This window comes from Salvelinus fontinalis, unplaced genomic scaffold, assembly GCF_029448725.1.
Source record: "Salvelinus fontinalis isolate EN_2023a unplaced genomic scaffold, ASM2944872v1 scaffold_0200, whole genome shotgun sequence".
NCBI lineage: Eukaryota > Metazoa > Chordata > Actinopteri > Salmoniformes > Salmonidae > Salvelinus > Salvelinus fontinalis.
The window spans coordinates 101,687-126,905 of record NW_026600409.1 but is presented as its reverse complement, the minus strand read 5'-3'; the positions used below and the strand labels follow the sequence as shown (position 1 = coordinate 126,905).

Here is a 25,219-nt window from a genome sequence, read left to right as displayed (position 1 = left end):
CCACGGTGAAATTCCCCTTTAACCTGTAGTTGTTGCCTTTTTTCAATGCAGGATTCTACATGCAGGAGTTAGTCCGTAGCGTGTTGTGTCTGGTTTTGGGTAGGGAAATATGGCGAAGCGAAAGTGCTGTTCGAGTCTGATGGCTCCAAGTTGAGTGAAGTTGGTAAGAATTGAATGGAAGACGGAGACAACGAAAAATGGAGCAAACAGACCAAAAGTTGTAAATGAACATCGGTTTCTTATGGAGCGCGATTCATCAACAATTATGTATTGTTGGGAGATCATCTGAGGTCAGGAAGATACCTAGGTGTCTGGTTAGACTGTAAACTCTCCTTCCAGACTCACATCAAACATCTCCAATCCAAAGTCAAATCTAGAATTGGCTTCCTATTCCGCAACAAAGCATCCTTTACTCATGCTGCCAAACATACCCTTGTAAAACTGACCATCCTACCAATCCTCGACTTCGGTGATGTCATTTACAAAATAGCCTCCAAAACCCTACTCAATAAATTGGATGCAGTCTATCACAGTGCCATCCGTTTTGTCACCAAAGCCCCATATACTACCCACCACTGCGACCTGTACACTCTCGTTGGCTGGCCCTCGCTTCATACTCGTCGCCAAACCCACTGGTTCCAGGTCATCTACAAGACCCTGCTAGGTAAAGTCCCCCCTTATCTCAGCTCGCTGGTCACCATAGCAGCACCTACCTGTAGCACGCGCTCCAGCAGGTATATCTCTCTAGTCACCCCCAAAACCAATTCTTCCTTTGGACGCCTCTCCTTCCAGTTCTCTGCTGCCAATGACTGGAACGAACTACAAAAATCTCTGAAACTGGAAACACTTATCTCCCTCACTAGCTTTAAGCACCAGCTGTCAGAGCAGCTCATAGATTACTGCACCTGTACATAACCCATCTACAATTTAGCCCAAACAACTACCTCTTTACCTACTGTATTTATTCATTAATTTATTTTGCTCCTTTGCACCCCATCATCTCTGTCTCTACTTTGCACTTTCTTCCACTGCAAACCAACCATTCCAGTGTTTTTTAGTTTTTATTTTACTTGCTGTGTTGTATTCACTTCGCCTCCATGGCCTTTTTATATTTTTATTTATTTATACATATATTTGTTTGCCTTCACCTCCCTTATCTCACCTCACTTGCTCTCATTGTATATAGACTTATTTTTTTCACTGTATTATTGACTATATGTTTGTCTTACTCCATGTGTAACTATGTGTTGTTGTATGTGTCGAACTGCTTTGCTTTATCTTGGCCAGGTCGCAATTGTAAATGAGAACGTGTTCTCAATTTGCCTACCTGGTTAAATAAAGGTTAAATAATTTTTTTTTTTTTTTTAAATGGTAAAGGAGGCATTAGGAAAGGTAGAGTCAGTCAGAGTGACCAGTTTTGGTTTGATGCGTCTCAGAAGAGCTGAAGCAGAGAGCATTGTTTTTCGGAGCAGGGCACCGATAAAATGTGTTATATCTGGAGTTTTCGTTGGAAGAGTGAAGAGTGTCTGCCTACTCATGTGATGCTGCGATATGTAAGATACGCAGTGAGAGCGATTGTGAATAAACCACTGCAGTTATGAAATTGATAAAAGAATGGCCATGTTTCAAAGTGTGTGCCCACTGAATATTTTTGGTATTTATTAGGATCCCCATTAACCACTGCAAAAGTATCAGAATTGTTCACTTCTCTCATTGACTTCTCAAACCCCGGCTTGGTCCGCTTCACAAGTTCTCTGAAGTCTCGCGTTGTTTGCGTCTCTGGGTTTAGAAACTGGTAGTGCGGGAACAGGAAGTTCCGCGCGGGCGCACATCATTCTTCACAATAAAGGATACGCCAGAATTGTGCAGTCGAGACGACAACTTCTGTGTCCGTTTCAAATGTATTACTACTGGTATGTAATAGCACGTTTTAATATCGAAAGAACATGTCATAACATGCTAGGTAACAAATACGTCAAGTTATCACGTTTGGTTAAAAAAAAAATGGTCCAAACCGCGTGAGTGAACGTGATCACTTTTTATTAATTTTTTTACAAGTGACATAGATACTCTGGGTTAGTCTGAGTGGATGTATATCATTTCGTCAAGGTAATTTCATAAAGGATAAAATAATTTGAGATTTCTGGGTTCGTTTTACATGTCGTTTTTGGTTTTGTGTAACGTTAAAATTCACGAGCTGGTAAAATGGCGGCTCCCACTCGGTCTGCATCAACGGACTTCAGTCCAGGCAGTGAGGGTGCCGCAGAGAGAGACCATTTTACGGTTGCACTACCATTTTGGAGCTAAATGTAATGACTAGCAGTTTTCAACATGTGTACTAATATTGAAACATTCAGTTGTTTCTGTCTATCTATAAATGTTACTATGGTGTGAACGGAAATACTATTGGTTTTTGGTCGAAATAATACAGTGAAGACAAGGTTATTCAGGAAAATAGTACATAGTGCTGCCTAAAACATACTGCAACCTTGTACTAAATGTTTTTTTGAGTCATTTATGTGAATTCAGAAATCTACTATAGATTAAGTTCTGTAGCCTAATTTAAAGTGTATACTTTGTCTAATGTGAATGAATTCATGTTTTGTTGTCAATGCTTAGCTATCAGATCTATTGAAATTAGATCAGTGCTTGAATTGGGCAGAAGCTCACTGGAGCTGAGTACCAGCACCTCAAATTTCTACTGCTTGAGCTCATGTTCCTCTTATAGAGAATAAAGAAAGTGCCAGAACTGTCAAGAGTAACTTTTGTATCCGTTTCTATTTATTACTACAGACCGACTCAGATTAAGCCTGAGGCTGGTAACATCAACAGTGAGGACAGACCCAACCTGCCTCTTATTGGGAATTTTCCAGTAAATGTGTGCACATTATACATCTTAGAGTAGTCAGCAGAATAAGTTAACTCTATATGTGTGTCTAGGTCATTAGGCACCATTAAACATGCACCTGTCTTGAGAGTGGGTGTGTCTGTTTATTTTTTAACCAATGCTATGGCTTCATGTTTACTGTTGCTATGGTTATGCCAGGAATGGAATCTATGCCCTACATTCACCTGTCTTGGGAGTGTGCATATCTGTTTATTTTTGTACCATTGCTATGAATGGAATCTATGCTCTAATGTGAAACCAAGCTAAAGTTAGTGCAAGGCAAAAAGATAAGGGTGGCTAAATGCCAGAGGGGATGAATCATTAACATAAAGAGGAGTCACTTATATGTGTGACGTAAGGAGGAAAACTATTAAAAAAAAAAAAAAAAAAAAAAGTGTATGCCAAGGTTGGAAAGACACTTGCTTCATGAACCAGCTCGGGTTCTATTACTTTGTAATAAAGTCTTTTTGAACTCACAGGCTCCGGTATTTCCACGACACTCTCCTTCCACACTGAGTCAAAACCTACAGTCACTGGGTCCTGATTGTGACAGTGGAGCCCATTTTGAACTGCAGGATCAAGAGATAGCATCAGTGAAGCTGGAAGACTGCAGTCAAACACTGGAACTGAATGCCAAAATTAAAACAGAAAATCTGTTTCTCATGGTAAGAGCACGTTCTAAGTTTGTGTGTTTTTCATTCCAACTTCCCACTGTGTATGAAAAGTTGCTGTAGAACTGTTTCATTATGAACTGTTTCAATGAGAAGGTAGATGTTATTTCATGCCACTGACTAGGGATACACAATATATCGGTGAACATATCAGATGTCTAGTTTAACGCTGATGTGCAAAACCGGTCAAAGCTGATGTAAATACCTACCTATATAACGTAGGTACAGGACGTAATGAACTTGCGTAAAGTTTTGCGACACAGCATTCCTATCCCTAGCCCACCATGTCTGCTGTGTGGATCGAGCAGTTATTTGAAAGAGTAAGAACATTTCAGCTGAGACAACTCAAAGGCAAAATCCATTAAAGCCAAGAAATGGAATTAATTGCCCTTGACAATCAACCGTTCTCTGTCGTGGGTGATGTTGGCTTTCGCCGACTCCGACTGGTCAAGCACCGGTACACACTAACGTAATCTCACCCCATTCCGTACAAATGTGCGCAACCGCAACATTCAAACGAGGCTGCAAAGAAAACTAATGGGACTGTACGGCATGACACGTCACGATGTAACAGAGGGTCATGTCACAACACTGTGTTGACTTCAAAATCTGGGGTGTGAACTACGTTTCTATTCAAGCGTTGATCGACATGGTAATGGCTCTATAGTACTGGAGAAAAGTTGAAAAAACTGACCCTCTGTTACATCGTGACGTGTCATGCCGTAACGAACAGCACGCATAAAGCAACTATTTCTGTCTTACAATCTCTCTCCACCAGGTGTAGCACTTCTCTCATCATTTAAAAACAAGAAATGGACAGTGATGGGGGTAAGGGGGGATACCTAGTCATTTTTTGCGTCATCATTGCATGCGATCATCAATCTCGAAGCCGCTGTTTACTTCTAAGATCACTTTAGCACCGCCCTAAAAACCCTATTCAAATTCGACACAAACCTTCAAATTGTGCTTTACAATGGTATTGACATTACAGTTGATCTGGAAGTATTACGTTTTTGGGGCGCTAAAATAAGGGCAATTGTACGGACCAAGGCAATGTCCGAGTTTACGTTAGCACCAATACAACCAGCCTGAAAACAATAGCTAGGTTGCAACTTGTTGTTCGCCTATTGAAATTGAACTTCAGTTCATGAAAATAAACAGTTAGCCAGCTACTTAACCCTGTTGCCCAAAGCTTCCGTTATAAGCAGCCAACTAGCTTCATCTGGCTAGTGACGCTCGACCATACCGGGTTATGTGTTGTGAAGCTAGCCACAATAAGGATTAGGCACAAAAGTGGAATTTGCTGTTTGTTTTCAAAATAAAAGTATGTCATTGACAGTGATGCAAATGAATACAAATAGTAGAATTATGCCCTACCTTTACTTTGAAGGCTAACTGCAAATTCCACTATTGTGGTTAATCCTTATTGTGGCTAGTTTCACATAGATGGGTCCGACCACCATTAATCAAATAAGAACTGTCTTATAAATTAGGGTTAATTTAGATGATGACACCTAGCTATATAGTTAGCTACCTGACTATAGCTACTGAAACAGATAATGTCGGTTTGCGATGTTTTTGGGGAAGAACATTGTTTGCATCCATGAGTTAGCTAGCTTTTTTTATGACCAGCATCATAGCATACGTATTGATGAATCGTTGACATATGAAATGTGATTGTGTAATCAATGTGTAATAACTACGTAAAAAATGTATGACCGCGTAAAATTATTATGTGACGGGCAGTCATATTCAGGTTCTGATTGGTCAACAAGCTTATTTTTTGACACGCAAAGACCCAAACGGCATTCCATAGAAATCCTGGTTGAGAATGAAACGACTGAACAAATGAACAAGGAAACAGCACAGCAAGTAAGTGAGGAAATAGGTTTTGATTATGTTTTATTGGTAATGGGGACGTATGGAAATGCCGACAAATTAACTTTTTGGTGTGTTTGTGTAACCTTTTATTTAACTAGGCAAGTCAGTTAATAACAAATTCTAATTTACAATGATGGCCTACCCCGGCCAAACCCGGACGACGCTAGGCCAGTTGTGCGCCGCCCAATCACGGCCGGATGTGATACAGCCAGGATTTGAACCAGGGACTGTAGTCCTGGTTCAAATCTGTGCATCTCAAATCTGAGATGCACTGAGATGCTGTGCCTTAGACTGCTGTGTCCATGTGTGTGTTTGTGTGTGTGTGTGTGTGTTAACTATTTAACTGTACTAAAATGCATAAAAGGCCGCAGAAAATGTCAATATCGGGTATCGGTAGCTGTTTTTCTTTTGTCAAGGAAAATATCGGATATCGGTATGGGCCAAAAATGTCATATCGGTGCATCACTACTACTGACACTTGCATGGTTTGACACCAGTATTGTCAGCATTGTTTTATTCACTTGGCGATCTGGAGTGATCAGAGAGTAGACTAAAGAAGTGAAGTGGACAAACTACCAGTGTTTTAAAGTTATATGAAATGAGTCTGTGTAGTTACTAACCCTTGTGATAGTGAGTGGAGGATGATATAGGTCATAATGTTCTTGACTTATGAGATACTTTTAGAATAGTTTTATTCCCCTTTTGCATTAGAGTGTTGGGACAGTAACCGAAAGGTTGCTGGATTGAATCCCCGAGCTGACAAGGTAAAAATGTAATTCTGCCCCTGAGCAAGGCAGTTAAGCCACTGTTCCCGGGGCACCGAAGACGTGAATGTCGATTATGGCAGCCCCCTGCACCTCTCTGATTCAGAGGGGTTAGGTTAAATGCGGAAGACACATTTCAGTTGAATGCATTCAGTTGTACAACAGACTAGGTATCCCCTCTCCCATTCAGAAAAGTATTTAGACCCCTTGACTTTTTCCACGTTTTGTTACGTTACAGCCTTATTCTAAAATTGATTACATAAATAAAAGATAGAGATGTTTCTACAACTTGATTGGAGTCCACTTGTGGTAAATTCAATTGATTGGACATGATTTGGAAAGGCACACACCTGTCTATATAAGGTCCCACATTTGACAGTGCATGTCAGAGCAAAAACCAAGCCATGAGGTCGACGGGATTGTCCGTAGAGCTCCATGAAAGGAAAAATTCACAAGCTGGTAAAATGGCGGTGCCCAGTCAGTCTGCATCAACGGACTTCAGTGCAGGCAGTGCGGGTGCAGCAGAGAGAGACAATTTTTACGGTTGCAGTACTATTTTGAAGCTAAATGTAATGATTATCGGTTCTCTACATCTGTAATAACATTCAGACACAATTGTCCGTAGAGCTCCATGAAAGGATTATGTCGAGGCACAGATCTGGGGGAGGGTACCAAAACATTTCTGCAGTGTTTATTTTATTTTTTATTGAACCTTTATTTAACTAGGCAAATTGGTTAAGAACAAATTATTTTTTACAATGACGGCCTAACCCGGACTACACTGGGCCAATTGTGGGCCACTAGTTTCGGGATTAGTGGTATTGGGGTAAAGGTCATCTCAGAGATATAGCACAGTACTGAGCTCCAAAACGTTTGTATTTCAGCACATTCCTCCAGGCAATGATACAAATCAACTTTTATTTGTCACATACACATGGTTAGCAGATGTTAATGCGAGTGTAGCGAAATGCTTGCGCTTCTAGTTCCGACAATGCAGTAATATCCAACGAGTAATCTTAACAATTTCACAACAACTACCTTATACAACTACCTTATACAAGTGTAAAGGAATGAAAGAATATGTACATAAAAATATATGAATGAGTGATGGTACAGAACGGCATAGGCAAGATACAGTAGATGGTAATCGAGTACAGTATATACATATGAGATGAGTAATGTAGGGTATGTAAACATATAAAAGTGGCATTGTTTAAAGTGGCTAGTGACATGTATTACATCAAGATGGCAAGATGCAGTAGATGGTATAGAGTACAGTATATACATATGAGATGAGTAATGTAGGGTGTGTAAACATTATATGAAGTGGCATTGTTTAAAGTGGCTAGTGATACATTTTTTACATCCATTTTTACATTATTTAAGTGGCTGGAGTTGAGTCAGTATGTTGGCAGCAGCCACTCAATGTTAGTGATGGCTGTTTAACAGTCTGATGGCCTTGAGATAGAAGCTGTTTTTCAGTCTCTCGGTCCCTGCTTTGATGCACCTGTACTGACCTTCTGGATGATAGCGGGGTGAACAGGCAGTGGCTCGGGTGGTTGTTGTCCTTGATGATCTTTATGGCCTTCCTGTGACATCGGGTGGTGTAGGTGTGCTGGAGGGCAGGTAGTTTGCCCCCGGTGATGCGTTGTGCAGACCTTCTGGATGATAGCGGGGTGAACAGGCAGTGGCTCGGGTGGTTGTTGTCCTTGATGATCTTTATGGCCTTCCTGTGACATCGGGTGGTGTAGGTGTGCTGGAGGGCAGGTAGTTTGCCCCCGGTGATGCGTTGTGCAGACCTCACTACCCTCTGGAGAGCCTTACGGTTGTGGGCGGAGCAGTTGCCGTACCAGGCGGTGATACAGCCCGACAGGATGCTCTCGATTGTGCATCTGTAAAAGTTTGTGAGTGCTTTTGGTGACAAGCCAAATTTTTTCAGCCTCCTGAGGTTGAAGAGGCGCTGCTGCGCCTTCTTCACCACGCTGTCTGTGTGGGTGGGCCAATTCAGTTTGTCCGTGATGTTTACGCCGAGGAACTTAAAACTTTCCACCCTCTCCACTACTGTCCCGTCGATATGGATAGGGGGGTGCTCCCTCTGCTGTTTCCTGAAGTCCACGATCATCTCCTTTGTTTTGTTGACATTGAGTGTGAGGTTATTTTCCTGACACCACACTCCGAGGGCCCTCCTCCCTGTAGGCCGTCTCGTCGTTGTTGGTAATCAAGCCTGCCACTGTAGTGTCGTCTGTAAACTTGATGATTGAGTTGGAGGCGTGCATGGCCATGCAGTCGTGGCTAAAACTAAACTTGTACTAAATGTTTTTTTGCCATTTATGTGAATTTGGGAAATCTACTTTAGTTTAAGTGCACTTTCTTTGTGTAGACTAATTTTAAAGTGTGTACTTTGTGTAATATGAATGAATTAATGTTTTGTTGTCAATGCTTAGCTACCTGATCCATTGAAATGAGATCAGTGCTTGACTTGGACAGGAGCTCACTGGAGCTGAGAACCGGCACTTCAAATGTCTACTGTTTGAGCTCATGTTCCTGTCAAGGCTTTGGGTAACTGGTGAAAAGGAGTCAGGCGCCGGAGAGTTGAGATGCGTGGACATCGTATTTAATACACGAAAAAACACCAGTATAGAAACGATACAACGGTCCGTGAAATATACCGGTACAACGAATAAACGGGCGTTCATACAAAGCTCGGCAACAAAATACCAGCCGTCAGATACAGTCATCAACATAGAACAAACACGCACACATACATGTGTGAAACAGAGGGTTAAATACTGAATCTGTAATGGGGGAATTGAAACCAGGTGTGAAAAAAACAAAGACAAAACAAATGGAAAATGAAAGTGGATCGGCGATAGCTAGAATACCGGTGACGTCGACCGTCACCGGGGACCTCGATCAGATACTATGGGCCGTAGGGAGACCGGGCAAAGGGAGGAGACGGCAGGACTTAGAAAACCGATCCACCAGGGCCAGGATCGTGGTGTTCCCCTGTGAGGGAGGAAGATCCGTTAGGATGTCCACCGACAGGTGCGACCACGGCTGTTGTGGAATGGGTAAGGGTTGTAACTTCCCTCTGGGCAGGTGCCTGGGAGCCTTGCACTGGGCACACACCGAGCAGGAGGAAGCATAAACCCTCACGTCCTTAGCCAAGGTGGACCACCAGTACTTCCCACTGAGACAACGCACTGTCCGGCCGATACCCGGATGGCCAGAGGCGGGTGACGTGTGGGTCCAATAGATCAAACGGTCGCGGACAGCAGACGGAATGTACAGATGCCCAGCTGGACACTGGGGGGAGTGGGCTCTGCACGTAACGCCCGCTCGATGTCCGCGTCCAGCTCCCACACTACCGGAGCAAGAGGCCGCGAGTATGGGATTGTTATCCATGGACCGCTCCTCCGTGTCATACATCCAGGACAGTGCGTCTGCCTTAGCGTTCTGGGAACCTGGTCTGTAGGACAGGTTGAAAACAAAATGGGTAAAGAACATGGCCCACCTTGCCTGGCGAGGGTTCAGTCTCCTCGCCGCCCGGATGTACTCCAGATTGCGGTGGTCAGTCCAGATGAGAAAAGGGTGTTTAGCCCCCTCAAGCCAATGTCTCCACGCCTTCAAGGTCTTGACGACAGCCAACAGCTCCCAATCCCCCACGTCACAGTTTCACTCCACCAGGCTGAGCTTCTTCGAAAAGAAGGCACAGGGGCGGCGCTTTGGTGGCGTACCTGAGCGATGAGAGAGCACGGGTCCTAACCCAGCCTCGGACCCGCGTCCACCTCCACTATGAACGCCAAAGAGGGATCCGGATGAGCCAGCACGGGAGCCGAGGTAAACAGAGCCCTCAGGTGACCAAAAGCCCTGTCCGCCTCAGCCGACCACTGCAAACGCACCGGTCCCCCCTTCAGCAGTGAGGTAATGGGAGCTGCTACCTGACCAAAGCCACGGATGAACCTCCGGTAGTAGTTGGCAAACCCTAGAAACCGCTGCACTTTCTTTACCGTGGTGGGAGTCGGCCAATTACGCACAGCTGAAATGCGGTCACTCTCCATCTCCACCCCTGATGTGGAAATGAGATACCCTAGGAAGGAGACGGCCTGCTGGAAGAACAGTCATTTCTCAGCCTTGACGTACAGGTCATACTCCAACAGTCGTCCAAGTACCCTGCGCACCAAGGACACATACTCGGCGCGTGTAGCGGAATATATCAGAATGTCATCAATATACACCACTACACCCTGCCCGTGCAGGTTCCTGAAAATCTCGTCTACAAAGGATTGGAAGACTGATGTAGCATTCATCAACCCGTATGGCATGACAAGGTACTCATAATGGCCTGATGTGGTACTAAACGCCGTCTTCCACTCTTCTCCCTCCCGGATACGCACCAGGTTGTAAGCGCTCCTGAGATCCAATTTTGTGAAGAAGTGTGCCCAGTGCATTGACTCGATCGCACTGGCTATGAGAGGTAGCGGGTAACTGTACCTCACAGTGATTTGGTTAATGCCTCGATAGTCAATACACGGGCGCAGACCTCTATCCTTCTTCTTCACAAAAAATAAACTCGAGCAGGCAGGTGACGTGGAGGGCAGAATGTACCCCTGCCCCAGAGATTCGGAAACATATGTTTCCATAGCCGCCGTCTCCTCTTGCGACAGGGGATACACGTGACTCCTGGGAAGTGCTACGTTTACCAGGAGATTTATCGCACAATCCCTCCGTCGATGGGGTGGTAATTGAGTCGCCTTCTTCTTACAGAAGGCGAGAGCCAAATCGGTATATTCAGAGGGGATGCGCACGGTGGAGACCTGGTCTAGGCTTTCCACTGTAGTAGCACCGATGGAAACCCCTAAACACCTCCCCGAGCACTTTCGTGACCACCCCGTGAGAGCGGTCTGTTGCCACGAAATAGTGTGGTCATGACAGGCCAACCAGGGTAGGCCCAGCACCACGGGAAACGCAGGAGAATCAATAAGGAAGAGACTGATTCTCTCCTTGTGACCCTCCTGCGTAACCATGCCAAGTGGAGCGGTGGCCTCCATAGTCGACCATTAGGGTCAGGGCTAACTATCTAGGGCGTGCACAGGGAAGGGCATATCCACAGGAACAATGGGGATCCCTAAAAATGATCTGTCAATAAAATTCCCAGCTGCGCCTGAATCTACGAGCGCCTTAACCTTTTACGGGGGCAGCCCGACACGGTACACTTATGACAACATCCAGCTCAAAGTGCACGGCGCGAAATTCAAAATCTATTTTTTTTTTAATATTTAACTTTCACACATTAACAAGTCCAAGACACCAGATGAAAGGTGCACATCTTGTGAATCAAGCCAACATGTCCGATTTTTAAAATGTTTTACAGGGAAGACAAAATATGTAAATCTATTAGCTAACCACGTTAGCAAAAGACAGCTTTTTCTAACTCCATCAGTTTCTTACTCCATCAGGTGCTATCACAAATTCGACCAAATAAAGATATAAATAGCCACTAACCAAGAAACAAATTCATCAGATGACAGTCTGATAACATATTTATTGTATAGCATATGTTTTGTTCGAAAAATTTGCATATTTCATGTATAAACCATAGTTTACATTTCAGCTACAATCCGAAATTGCACCAAAAGCAGCCATAATATTTACAGACACCAACGTCAAATAGCTAATTACTCATCATAAAACATTTCTGAAAAATACATAGTCTGCAGCAATTGAAAGACAGGCATCTTGGGATTCCTAAACAATATTTCCGATTTATTAAATGTTTTACAGCGCAAACAAAATGTATCGCTATATTAGCGTAGCTACAATAGACAGAAATAATTGGGCGCCCACGGCCAATTCATTTACATTTACATTTAAGTCATTTAGCTGACGCTCTTATCCAGAGCAACTTACAAATTGGAAAGTTCATACATATTCATCCTGGTCCCCCCGTGGGGAATGAACCCACAACCCTGGCGTTGCAAGCGCCATGCTCTACCAACTGAGCCACACGGGACCATGTGTCGCAATTCACATGCACGACAGATATATGAAATAACATCATAAAATGGGTCTTACTTTTGCTGATCTTTCATCAGAATGTTGAAGAACGTGTCCTCTGTCCAGATGAGTCGTTGTTTCGGTTCAGAATGGCAAATGTCCCTCTTCAATTAGCATTGGCACTAGCGTAGTGGCATAAATTTCTCCAACGTAAACACAGTCAGAGGACGGAACACGGCAAAACTCCCGAATAAAGTTTCAATAATCTGATTAAACTATATTGAAAAAACATACATTACGATGATATGGTCACATGTAGCAAAAAAAATTAGAGCCGGAGACGTTAGCCGTTCGTTACGGCAGCAAAACAGAAGTCCATCCCACTTCCTCCAGAGTACCGGAAGTGGACGGTCAGGACAAAGAAATAGGTTTTTTTCCACCACAGAACAGGATGAGCAGAAAAAATTCTTCTCTGACATCCTCTTTACACCAATAGGAAGGCGTATAGATTGTCAGCAGACTCCTAAGTGTTAAGACCATGTATAGGCATCAAATTGAAAAGAGCATCGATTTCTGACATTTTACTTCCTGGTCAGGAAAAGTGCTGCAGAAGGACTTCTGTTTCACTCAGAGAAATAATTCCAACTCTTTTAGAAACTAGAAAGTCTTTTCTATCCAAAAAGAATAATAATATTCATATTGTACGAGCAAGATTTGAGTAGGAGGCCGTTTGAAATGGGCACGATTTCACTGGCTACTCAACACTTTGCCTTGCAGCCATAAGAAGTTAATTAAGCTGGGAATGCGGGGAAAATTAATAAACAAAAACATGTGAGCAACCAGGGGCTCTGGGTGAGCCTGGTGCCGACTCACCTGGGGTGACACGAGAGTGCCCTGTCTGCTGCCTCGACTCCCAGAGGATCTCCCCAGCACCGACCGGCAGTGTGCCCTCTGCGGCCACAGATGGTGCATGGAATGGCCCCGCCTCCTGTCGCCCTAAGTGCAGCACCTCCCAGCTCCATGGGCGTCGGCGCGGTGGTGATGGGGGATGGAATCGACAGACCCCGATCTGGATGTCCGTGGGTAGCCAGCACGTTATCCAGCCGGATGGACAGGTCCGCCAGCTGCTTGAATGTGAGAGTGGTGTCCCTGCAGGCCAACTCCCGACGGACGTCCTCGTGCAAACTGCACCGGTAGTGATCGATTAGGGCCTTGTCCTTCCATCATGAACTCCTGTGCGCTCCTCGTCCCCTGCCTCAGGTGCACGAGACGTTCACCCGCCGCTCTACCCTCAGGCGGGTGGTCAAAGACTGCCGGAAAGCGGCGGGTGAAATCCATAAGGCGTTGGCCCACTCCAGGGCCTTCCCTGAGAGGCAGGAGACAAGGACGGCCACGCTCTCACGGCCTGAGGGAGCCAGGTGGACGGTTGCCAGGTAGAGCTCTAGCTGGAGCAAGAACCCCTGACATCCCGCCGCCGTACCATCATACTCCCTCGGGAGGGCGAGCCGGATCCCACTGGGACCAGGTGGAGGGGTCATTATAGGTGAAACTGGTGGTGCTGGTGGAGACGATGGAGGAACTCCTCTCTTCCATCGCTCCATTGTGTGCAGCACGCGGTCCATGGCGCTGCCGAGATGCTGGGGAATAGTAGAGGCCTGCTGGACTCGCTCCTCGACCCCTACTGCAGGGGCACCTGCTCCTGCTGACTCCATTTGAGGTGCGTGTTTCTGTCAAGGCTTTGGGTAACTGGTGAAAAGGAGTCAAGCGCAGGAGAGTTGAGATGCGTGGACAAGGTATTTAATACACGAAAAAACACCAGTATAGAAACAATAGAACGGTGCGTGAAATATACCGGTACCACGAATAAACGGGCGTAGATGCAAAGCCCGGCAACAAAATACCAGCCGTCAGATACAGCCATCAACATAGAACAAACACGCACACATACATGTGGGAAACAGAGGGTTAAATACTGAACATGTAATGGATTGGCGATGGCTAGAAGACCGGTGACTTCGAGCGCCGCCCGAACAAGGAGAGGGACCGACTTCGGCGGAAGTCGTGACAGTTCCTCTTATAGAATATTAGCTCAACAGTATTGTGGAGCTCCTGTGCCTAAATATAAACAGCACCGGCACCTTTTTCAGTCCAAGTCAAGCACTGAATTAGATAATTGAACATATAATATACACTGCTCAAAACAATAAAGGGAACACTAAAATAACACGTCCTAGATCTGAATGAAATATTCTTATTAAATACTTTTTTCTTTACATAGTTGAATGTGCTGACAACAAAATCACACACAAATGATCAATGGAAATCAAATTTATCAACCCATGGAGGTCTGGATTTGGAGTCCCACTCAAAATTTAAAGAGAAAAACCACACTACAGGCTGATCCAACTTTGATGTAATGTCCTTAAAACAAGTCAAAATGAGGCTCAGTAGTGTGTGTGGCCGCCACGTACCTGTATGACCTCCCTACAACACCTGGGCATGCTCCTGATGAGGTGGCGGATGGTCTCCTGAGGGATCTCCTCCCAGACCTGGACTAAAGCATCCGCCAACTCCTGGACAGTCTGTGGTGCAACGTGGTGTTGGTGGATGGAGCGAGACATGATGTCCCAGATGTGCTCAATTGGATTCAGTTCTGGGGAACGGGCGGGCCAGTCCATAGCATCAATGCCTTCCTCTTGCAGGAACTGCTGACACACTCCAGCCACATGAGGTCTAGCATTGTCTTGCATTAGGAGGAACCCAGGGCCAACCGCACCAGCAAATGGTCTCACAAGGGGTCTGAGGATCTCATCTCGGTACCTAATGGCAGTCAGGCTACCTCTGGCGAGCACATGGAGGGCTGTGCGGACCCCCAAAGAAATGCCACCCCACACCATGACTGACCCACCGCCAAACCGGTCATGCTGGAGGATGTTGCAGGCAGCAGAACGTTCTCCACGGCGTCTCCAGACTGTCACATGTGCTCAGTATGAACCTGCTTTCATCTGTGAAGAGCACAGATGGCGAATTTGCCAATCTTGGTGTTCTCTGGCAAATGCCAAACGTCCTGCACGGTGTTGGGCTGTAAGCACAACCCCCACCTGTGGACGTCGGGCCCTCATTACCACCCTCATGGAGTCTGTTTCTGACCGTTTGAGCAGACACATGCACATTTGTGGCCTGCTGGAGGTCATTTTGCAGGGCTCTGGCAGTGCTCCTCCTTGCACAAAGGCGGAGGTAGTGGTCCTGCTGCTGGGTTGTTGCCCTCCTACGGCCTCCACATCTCCTGATGTACTGGCCTGTCTCCTGGTAGCGCCTCCATGCTCTGGACACTACGCTGACAGACACAGCAAACCTTCTTGCCACAGCTCGCATTGATGTGCAATCCTGGATGAGCTGCACTACCTGAGCCACTTGTGTGGGTTGTAGACTCCGTCTCATGCTACCACTAGAGTGAAAACACTGGCAGCATTCAAAAGTGACCAAAACATCAGCCAGGAAGCATAGGAACTGAGAAGTGGTCTGTGGTCACCACCTGCAGAACCACTCCTTTATTGGGGGTGTCTTGCTAATTGCCTATAATTTCCACCTGTTGTCTATTCCATTTGCACAACAGCATGTGAAATTTATTGTCAATCAGTGTTGCTTCCTAAGTGGACAGTTTGATTTCACAGAAGTGTGATTGACTTGGAGTTACATTGTGTTTAACTTCTTGTCAATATGGGGGCGCTGTTTCACCAGTGGAAAAAAGTGGCCAAATTAAACTGCCTCGTACTCAATTCTTGCTCGTACAATATGCATATTATTATTACTATTGGATAGAAAACACTCTCTAGTTTCTAAAACCGTTTGAATTATTTCTCTGAGTGAAACAGAACTCATTCTGTAGCACTTTTCCTGTCAGGGAGTGAGATTTCAGAAATCCAGGTCCCTGTTCTGAGATCAGTTTATAAGTCCCCATGCAAGCTATGAGGGTACATGCACTGCATACGCCTTCCTCTAGATGTCAGTAAGCGGTGAGACTTTGAATGGAGTCGATTGCGCAATCTGGGACCTTATATTAGACCGTGGAACAGGAAGTACCGTTCTTTTCAACGGTGCGCTTGGCGCATGAAGACATCAGAATGGCGTCCTGCAAACGCTTTCGTTTTAGTATTTCTATATCTCCGGTCATGTTTTTATTCGTTATAGGTGTTAAAGACATCATAAGGTAGTTAATTTAAACCGACTTATAGCAGTTTATTGCGATTTTCTGGGATTTCTTTGTGACGCGCTTCCATTTGTTGGGCACCTCTCCAGTGGGTGGCTAACATTTAGCGGCTAATTCGACTGGACAAGAGGACATCTTTCAGCCAAAAGACGATTGTTTTGAAGAAAGGACACCTTGCCCAAGATTCGGATTGAAGCTCACCTAATAGTAAGCAGTCTTTATGCTGTTAATTAATTGTTCTGTTGTTAAAAGTAAAATGCATGAGACGCCATTTCTTGCAGTATAGCATTGCGTTATCGCAGCCTGTATTGCGCAGTAAGGTTAATTTTAAAAATGTAATTCAGCGATTGCATTAAGAACTAATTTGTCTTTCATATGCTGTCCACCCTGTATTTTTTTTGTCAAGTTTATGATTATTTATTGATTAGACTAGGTGACTCTCCAAGATAGCGCCCGAAATTTTCTGGGGAGCTTGGCAACTTTTCTCATTGTATAAGCACTATTTGTGCTGCTAAATATGGACATTTTCGAACAAACTCTATATGCATTGTGTAATATGATGTTACAGACCTGTCATCTGAAGAATTCTGAGAAGGTTAGTGAAAAAATTATAATTTTGGTGGTGAATACGTTATCGCTATGTTTGGTTGGAATCAATGCTGTTGTTTGGTTTGCTACTGTGCTAAGCTAATATAACGTTATATTGTGTTTTCGCTGTAAAACACTTAGAACATCTGAAATATTGTCTGGATTCACAAGATCTGTGTCTTTCAATTGCTGTACGCTGTGTATTTTTAAGAAATGTTTTATGATGAGTAATTAGGTAATACACGTTGCTCTCTGTAGTTATTCTAGTCGATTTGTGATGGTGGCTGCAATGGTAAACTATGATTTATACCTGAAATATGCACATTTTTCTAACAAAACATATGCTATACAATAAATATGTTATCAGACTGTCATCTGATGAGGTTGTTTCTTGGTTAGTGGCTATTTATATCTTTATTTGGCCGAATTTGTGATAGCTACTGATGCAGTAAGAAAATGGTGGAGTAAAAAAAAAAGTTGTCTTTTGCTAACGTGGTTAGCTAATAGATTTACATATTTTGTCTTCCCTGTAAAACATTTTATTTTATTCACAAGATCTGTATCTTTCATTTGGTGTCTTGGACTTGTGATTTCATGAACATTTTATTATATGATATCCCTGTGACTTTAGGCTAGGCTATGCTAGTCAGCTTTTGTGATGGGGGGGCTCCCGGATCCGGGTTTGGTAGGCGTTAGAGGTTAAGTGTTCCCTTTATTTTTTTGAGCAGTGTATTTTTAGAGAATAAAGTGCCAGAACTGTCAAGACAATAACTTTTTGTGTCTGTTTCTCATTGTTACTACAGGACTAGAATTAAGTCTGAGGCCGGTAACATCAACAGTGAGGACAAACCCAGCCTGCCTCTCTCCTTCCACACTAAGTCCAAACCCACAGTCACTGGGTCCTGATTGTGACAGTGGGGCCCAGTTTGCACTGCAGGATCCAGAGATGGCATCAGTGAAGCTGGAAGACTGCAGGCAAACACTGGAGCTGAATGTCAACATTAAAGATGAAGAAGAGGAGGAGAAGATTGGGACATCTGTTAATCATGGTAAGAGCAGGTTCTATCTAACTAAGTTTGTTGTTCATTCCAACTTCCCACTGTGTATGAAAAGTTGCAGTAGAACTGTTTCATGATGAACTGTTTCAATGAGAAGGTATATGTTATTTCATGCTACTGACACTTGCATGGTTTGACACCAGTATTGCCAGCATTTGTTTTATTAACTGAGCTATCTGGAGTGCTCAGAGAGTAGACTAAAGTAGTGAAGTAGACAAACTGCCAGTGTTTTAAAGTTCTATGAAGTGAGTCTGTGTAGTTACTAACCCTTGTGATAGTGAGTGGAGGATGACACGCCCCTTTTTAGCTTTCATCTCTTACCCACTTTTAGAATAGTTTTATTCCCCTGTATTGTACAGCCTACTGATATGAATACATATGTCACCCGGTACAGACAGAAGAGGACCGGCCACCCCTTTGAGCCTGGTTCCTCTCTGTTTCTTCCAAGGTTCCTGCTTTCTAGGGAGTTTTTCGTGGCCACTGTGCTTCTACACCTGCATTGCTTGCTCTTTGGGGATTTCGGGTTGGTTTCTGTAAAGGACTTTGTTACAACTTATGTAAAAAGAGCTTCATAAAATACATTTGATTGACATGTATATCACACCAATTGTCTGGTTGTTCTGATATTGTTCACACAGGAGACAATGTTGAGACATTCTCTACATCCAGAGAGCATCAGCAGGAAGATCACAGAGCAAAGAGGTCTCACCACTGCCCACATTGTGAGGAGATTTTCCCATTTCTATCAAAGCTAAAAATACACCTAAAAATACACACAGGAGAAAAGCTTTACTCCTGCTCTGAATGTGGAAAATGCTTCAAAACGTCAACTGCGCTAAAAGTTCATCATGGAACACACAGAGGAGAGAAGCATTTCTCCCGCTCTGACTGTGGAAAGAGTTTCTCTCATCGGGACACCTTAAAAAGACATGAACATATACACACAGGAGAGAAGCCTTACTCCTGCTCTGACTGTGGAAAGAGTTTCTCTCATCGGTACACCTTAAAACAACATGAACATATACACACAGGAGAGAAGCCTTACTCCTGCTCTGACTGTGGAAAGAGTTTCTCTCATCGGGACACCTTAAAACAACATGAACATATACACACAGGAGAGAAGCCTTACTCCTGCTCTGACTGTGGAAAGAGGTTCTCTCATCGGAACACCTTAAAACATCACGAACATATACACACAGGAGAGAAGCCTTACTCCTGCTCTGACTGTGGAAAGAGTTTCTCTGGACCAAGCAACCTAAAACAACATGAACATATACACACAGGACATAAGCCTTACTTCTGCTCTGACTGTGGAAAGAGTTTCTCTCAACCAAGCCACCTAAAACAACATGAACGTATACACACAGGAGAGAAGCCTTACTCCTGCTCTGAATGTGGAAAATGCTTCAAAACATCAACTGCACTAAAAGTTCATCAGAGAACACACACAGGAGAGAAGCCTTACTTCTGCTCTGACTGTGGAAAGAGTTTCTCTCGGCCATGCCACCTAAAACAACATGAACGTATACACACAGGAGAGAAGCCTTACTTCTGCTCTGACTGTGGAAAGAGTTTCTCTCAACTGGGCACCTTAAAACAACATGAACGTATACACAAAAGAGAGAAGCCTTACTCCTTTTCGGACTGTGGGGCAAGTTTCTCTCGTCCGGACACCTTAAAATGATCTGAACATATACACACACTGGAGAGAAGCCTTACTCCTGCTCTGACTGGAAAGTGTTTCTCTTGAATGTGCCATTTAAAAAGACACCAAGGGAAACAAGAGAGGAGCCTTACCACTGATCTGACTGTAGAAAATGTTAAAACACCAGCTGAGCTTAAAGGTCATTAGAGAAAAGACAAAGGAGAGAAGCCTTTTTAAAAAAAAAATTATTTAACCTTTATTTAACCAGGTAGGCAAATTGAGAACACGTTCTCATTTACAATTGCGACCTGGCCAAGATAAAGCAAAGCAGTTCGACACATACAACAACACATAGTTACACATGGAGTAGAACAAACATACAGTCAATAATACAGTGAAAAATAAGTCTATATACAATGTGAGCAAGTGAGGTGAGATAAGGGAGGTGAAGGCAAATAAAATATATTAATAAATAAAAATATAAAAAGGCCATGGTGGCGAAGTAAATACAATATAGCAAGTAAAAAAACACTGGAATGGTTGGTTTGCAGTGGAAGAAGGTGCAAAGTCGAGAGAGAAATAATGGGGTGCAAAGGAGCAAAATAAATAAATACAGTAGGTAAAGAGGTAGTTGTTTGGGCTAAATTATAGATGGGCTATGTACAGGTGCAGTAATCTATGAGCTGCTCTGACAGCTGGTGCTTAAAGCTAGTGAGGGAGATAAGTGTTTCCAGTTTCAGAGATTTTTGTAGTTCGTTCCAGTCATTGGCAGCAGAGAACTGGAAGGAGAGGCGGCCAAAGGAAGAATTGGTTTTGGGGGTGACCAGAGATATACCTGCTGGAGCGCGTGCTACGGGTGGGCGTTGCTATGGTGACCAGCGAGCTGAGATAAGGGGGGACTTTACCTAGCAGGGTCTTGTAGATGACCTGGAGCCAGTGGGTTTGGCGACGAGTGTGAAGCGAGGGCCAGCCAACGAGAGCGCACAGGTCGCAGTGGTGGGTAGTATATGTATACATTACTTCTGCCCTCAATGTGGCAAGAGTTTTTCCCAATTGGGCAATGTAGAAACACACCAACGGATACACACTTGAGAGAAGCCTTATCACTGCGCTGACTGTGGGAAGAGATTCTACAGATTGGGCCATTTAAAAAGACACCAATGTAAACATAAAGGAGAGAAGCCTCATCAGTTCTCTCAGACCAGCTAAGATTAGACACTCCACTTAATTCTCATGTCATTAAATAACTGGCAACGTTGAATTGGATCAAATGAAGAAAGTGTAGAACACTATTGTAATCCTATAGTTTCTCACTGTGAGAGAATAATGCAGAGGAAAGGGAGCGTTATAGAATGTTAGCCTCTCTTTACTGATCAGTGTGCACCTTGTCAATTTTGGTGTGAGAGAGAATAAAGTAGACGGCACACGTCAAACGTTTGATTCATGACCCTATGTCCGGATGACGTGTGCATGCCCATATTTGGGCATTCCAGTCAGGACATCCTGGCGGGAAGTGATCACTTGGTTATGCCCATATATGGGCATCCTGTTCCTGTTCTCACGCCTTAGTGAGTGCGGCAATATTTATATGATGCCTTTGAAGTTGTCATGATGATTGATGTCTAGGGACCTCTTTGAACTGGGGGGGATGAACATTTCAAAGAGTTTGAACCCCCAGAACACTAAACAAGATTTTAAAAATCAGCATGGATTTTGTGATCGGTGGCAAAGCAGCAACGGAAGCAGGACCTCGGTTAAAACATAGAGAAAGGGCCAAGTATCAAGCCACAATATACGATGCGCCAAAAAAGCGGTTTTAAGTGTGTATAGAACCCAAATACCGCCCGCAACTGCTCTGAAAGATCAAGTGCTGATGTCTAATGGACTTCAATGGGGGTATCGGTTTGATTACCTGGCCTGTAGAGTGAACCTCTATACGGTAGCCGAAGGAGAAGAATATACAGACCAGACTTTAGGAGTGGACTACGGGCTTGAAGACTGGATGGTTTTTCGCAAGGTTGTGTGTCCCGAACTGAGCCTTATCACCAAGGGTTATAGCTTGTTCACGTGCTACGAGACCCATTGGGAAAGTGCCCCTGACTCCTCAGGAAGAATATTTCACAGGGTGAAAATACAAAGAAAGAATGGACTTCCATGTGGCTACGTGGAGTTCTATATCAGCAACGAGGAAACCCGCAACCAAAACATTCGTGATGGTGGCCTGACTGGAGATTTTAGGTTGCGCATGCTTATTCCTTTTAAAATTTGGGATCTAATGGAATTGAAAATGTTACAGCTGTTGGACGCTCTCTTTGTACAGAGCCAACAGCGGCAGAGCATTGTTCATGTAAAGAAGTGCATATTATATACGAATCCTGAGGATTATGATTCAAAGGAGCCCCAAGAAGGTACATCCTCAGAAGGGACAGCCTCCGAAGAAAACTAAGTACGCGGCTGCGTTAACCACGCCCTGATACCCAAAGGACTGGTTCAACAATAAAAGGAGTGCCCTTAAAGCCTCCAGTTCTTCATTTCATCATACACCATGAATATTCATACAGCATACCAGGACTCCGATACGACATGGGGGCCAGACCCTAAGGACTCTATGCCTCGCAGCCCGACATTCTACTCCCCCCTGGCGAGACCCACGACACCCCCTACATTTACACAGCCTGAGGATGTGTTTGATGGGGTAGTCAGTACTATTTTTGTGGACACCATCGAGGCCTCTGTAGCCACACTTTTAGACGTGGTGATTGGAGAATATATAAGAGAAAAATGCATCGGTTGTGAGATCAATCAAACCAGCCAGCGCGTCATCCGTGCCTATACGACCCGCCAAGATACTACTTCTTCAACCATTTTGAGGAGCTGGTGAAAAGACTGTGGTCCTGCAGGTTTATACCATCGCTGGTCAGAGCCCCGGAGTCTATGGGTCTTGTGCCGTCTATCCCCAGAGTTTACGGGGTAACCGAGGCATTCCTACATGAACTGAAGGAGGCAATCTACGTCCACGAGAAACTCAAAGAAATCCGACACACCCTGGTGGACGACAATAAATACCGGGAAGCTGTGGTGGCTGATGTGATGACTTTCTGGCTCAATAAACCCCAAGAGACCGAGTGACATTTTGTTATTTAGTTGTAAAGCAATGGGTAACTATGTGTCTACGATGTTAGAGAGAATAAATAAAATTCTTCTTTTGAGAGAACTTACAAATGTTATGCATCAGATTATTGAAAATAAAGTGAACAATGTATCGTTCTACACGACACACAATGCCTGGGTTAATGAAGAGCGTGTGCTGAAAATGGAACAAATCATGAATCATGTACGACATACGGGCGAGAGTCTGCAATGGACACAACTGGTATCACGTCTTGTGGATGATTTTGAAGTACTAGAAACAACTTTGTCTAAGATTTTACTTTATTTGTTTGAAACACCATTTAATTGTAACGTGTATCATATTTGTTGTTTATATGCTTATATATCGGACATGTGTGTATTTAAAAATTCAGCGACACAAGCCTGTAAATCTAAACCAAATATACAGGGTGTTGCATGCTGTGATCGTTGAGCAAACTGGGACATGTATCCTGCAAAGAATCCTGAATTGTCTGTATACGTAATACTAGATGCATAAAATAAAAATTCTAAAATGAAAGTGAAATGTTGTCGTTATTTGAAAGTGGCTCATTAACGTTATTGTACCTCAGCGAGGCAAGAAGGATGGCGGAGCAGATGTTGAAAAACATTTATTATAATCCCTCTAACCCCGGGTCTTATGGGGGTAAAGAGCATTTCCAGAGAGCTATAGCCGAAGAAACAGGTAGCCTGTTAAGCGATGCTAAAGTGAATGAGTCAGAGCAGGATGCATTAGGATGCATCAGAGCAGGATGCATTAACTCTCCATAAACCTGTAAGAAAACAATTTCCAAAAAATATAGTTTTTTCTACGCATCCCTTGTCCCAATTTCAGGCGGATCTATGTGACATGCAGGCCCTTGCAGATAAAAATGATGGAAATCGCTACATGCTAACGGTTATAGATATTTTCTCTAAAATAGCATTTGTAAGGGGCTTAAAAAAATAAGAGCGGGGCAGAGGTGACCCGGGCCTTTGACTATCTTGAAGGAAGGAGGAGCCCCCAAGAAAGTGCAGACTGATGGCGGAAAATAATTTTTTTATAATACTTTTCAGAAACTCATGAAGAAGCACAATATCGTACATTTTGCTACAGGCTCGGATTTGAAAGCTTCAGTTGTTGAACGCTTTAACAGAACTCTGAAGGAGCGGATGTGGAGATATTTTACAGCTCACAACACGCATAGATATATCGATATAGTTCAAGATTTAGTGAAGGGATACAACAGCAGTTACCATAAGAGTATACGTATGAAGCCCTCCGAGGTCTCTTCTGAAAACTCTTTTCAAGTCTTTAAAAATCTGTATGGTTTGTTCCCCTTTCGTCGTAAGAAAAAAATAAAAATTCTATTCATAGTGGGGGACTTGGTGCGTATATCCAAGCTGAGGGGTGTTTTCGACTAAAAATATGAGCAAGGTTACAGCGATGAGTTGTTCACCGTTACCGAGTGTCTGCCACGCATACCCCCGGTCTACAAGTTAAAAGATTATGACGGGGAACTTATAGCGGGATCTTTTTATGAGAAGGAATTACAGAAGGTACAGTTGGGTAAAGACAAAGTCTTTCACGTGGAGGAGATTCTAGATCAAAAGAGAGAAAAGGGTAAAAAAAATCATGCTACACACCGGCTTCTACCTGACTTTCCCCACTTATGCGTCTGCACATATATATCGTAATAATCAGAGTTCGAATTATACTACCAATTTTCCAAAGCCTATAGAGTTATCAGAGGCCTGGGAAGTAGGTCTCAGCGAGATTACATACCCCCATAGTTGGTATAATATCAAAGATAAGGACCGTGATTTTTATTGCAAAAAGTTATCTGAACCTGCAAAACTTATTAAGCTTAAAAAAGGATTCTATAGAACCGTCGACAGGATCGTCTGAGTTGAATGAACTCTTAACCCTGAACAATATGGAAATATTCCTGATCTACAACCCTATATACATAAATGGGTACAAATCTCAGGGGATGCTGACGGGGGTATAAAGACCAGCGGTAATTTAGCCTACATGTTGGGGATGGGTCCCAATAAATGGACGGATGTGAAAGATAAATTCTTCCCATTCCCTGCGGATATACATGCAGGATTTTACAACATATTTGTGTATACCGACATCATATCCTATCAAAGGGTCAGAGACAGCTGTGTGCCCCTCCTGAGAACAGTTCATATAGACGGAAAGGATGGGGACATAGTCACTGTCACCTACGACAAGCCACACTACGTACCTGTAAGCAAGAAATATATTGAAAACATTCTGGTTGAGCTTAAAACGGATCAGAACGAAAACATTGAATTTACTTATGGTAAAACGATTGTAAAACTCCACTTTAGACCCTCCAAAACCTCTCTACATATATAA

General features: G+C 43.8%; 1 protein-coding gene and 1 long non-coding RNA gene across 2 annotated transcripts in view; both read left to right on the top strand.

Moving 5' to 3' along the window:
- Positions 1–21,422, top strand: part of LOC129844371 (zinc finger protein 501-like) — a 44,665-nt gene extending 23,243 nt beyond the window's left edge. The window contains exons 2-3 of the mRNA XM_055912692.1: positions 17,802–18,047; positions 18,695–21,422. Coding sequence (XP_055768667.1) covers positions 17,802–18,047; positions 18,695–19,740 — 1,292 coding nt within the window. The 3' untranslated portion in view covers positions 19,741–21,422. The remainder of the gene's footprint in view (positions 1–17,801; positions 18,048–18,694) is intronic.
- LOC129844372 (uncharacterized) lies at positions 1,846–8,763 on the top strand. The gene is made up of 3 exons (XR_008757938.1): positions 1,846–1,913; positions 3,367–3,552; positions 8,648–8,763. It is a non-coding gene; the product is annotated as an uncharacterized LOC129844372 (long non-coding RNA).
- Positions 21,423–25,219: the final 3,797 nt, after the last annotated feature.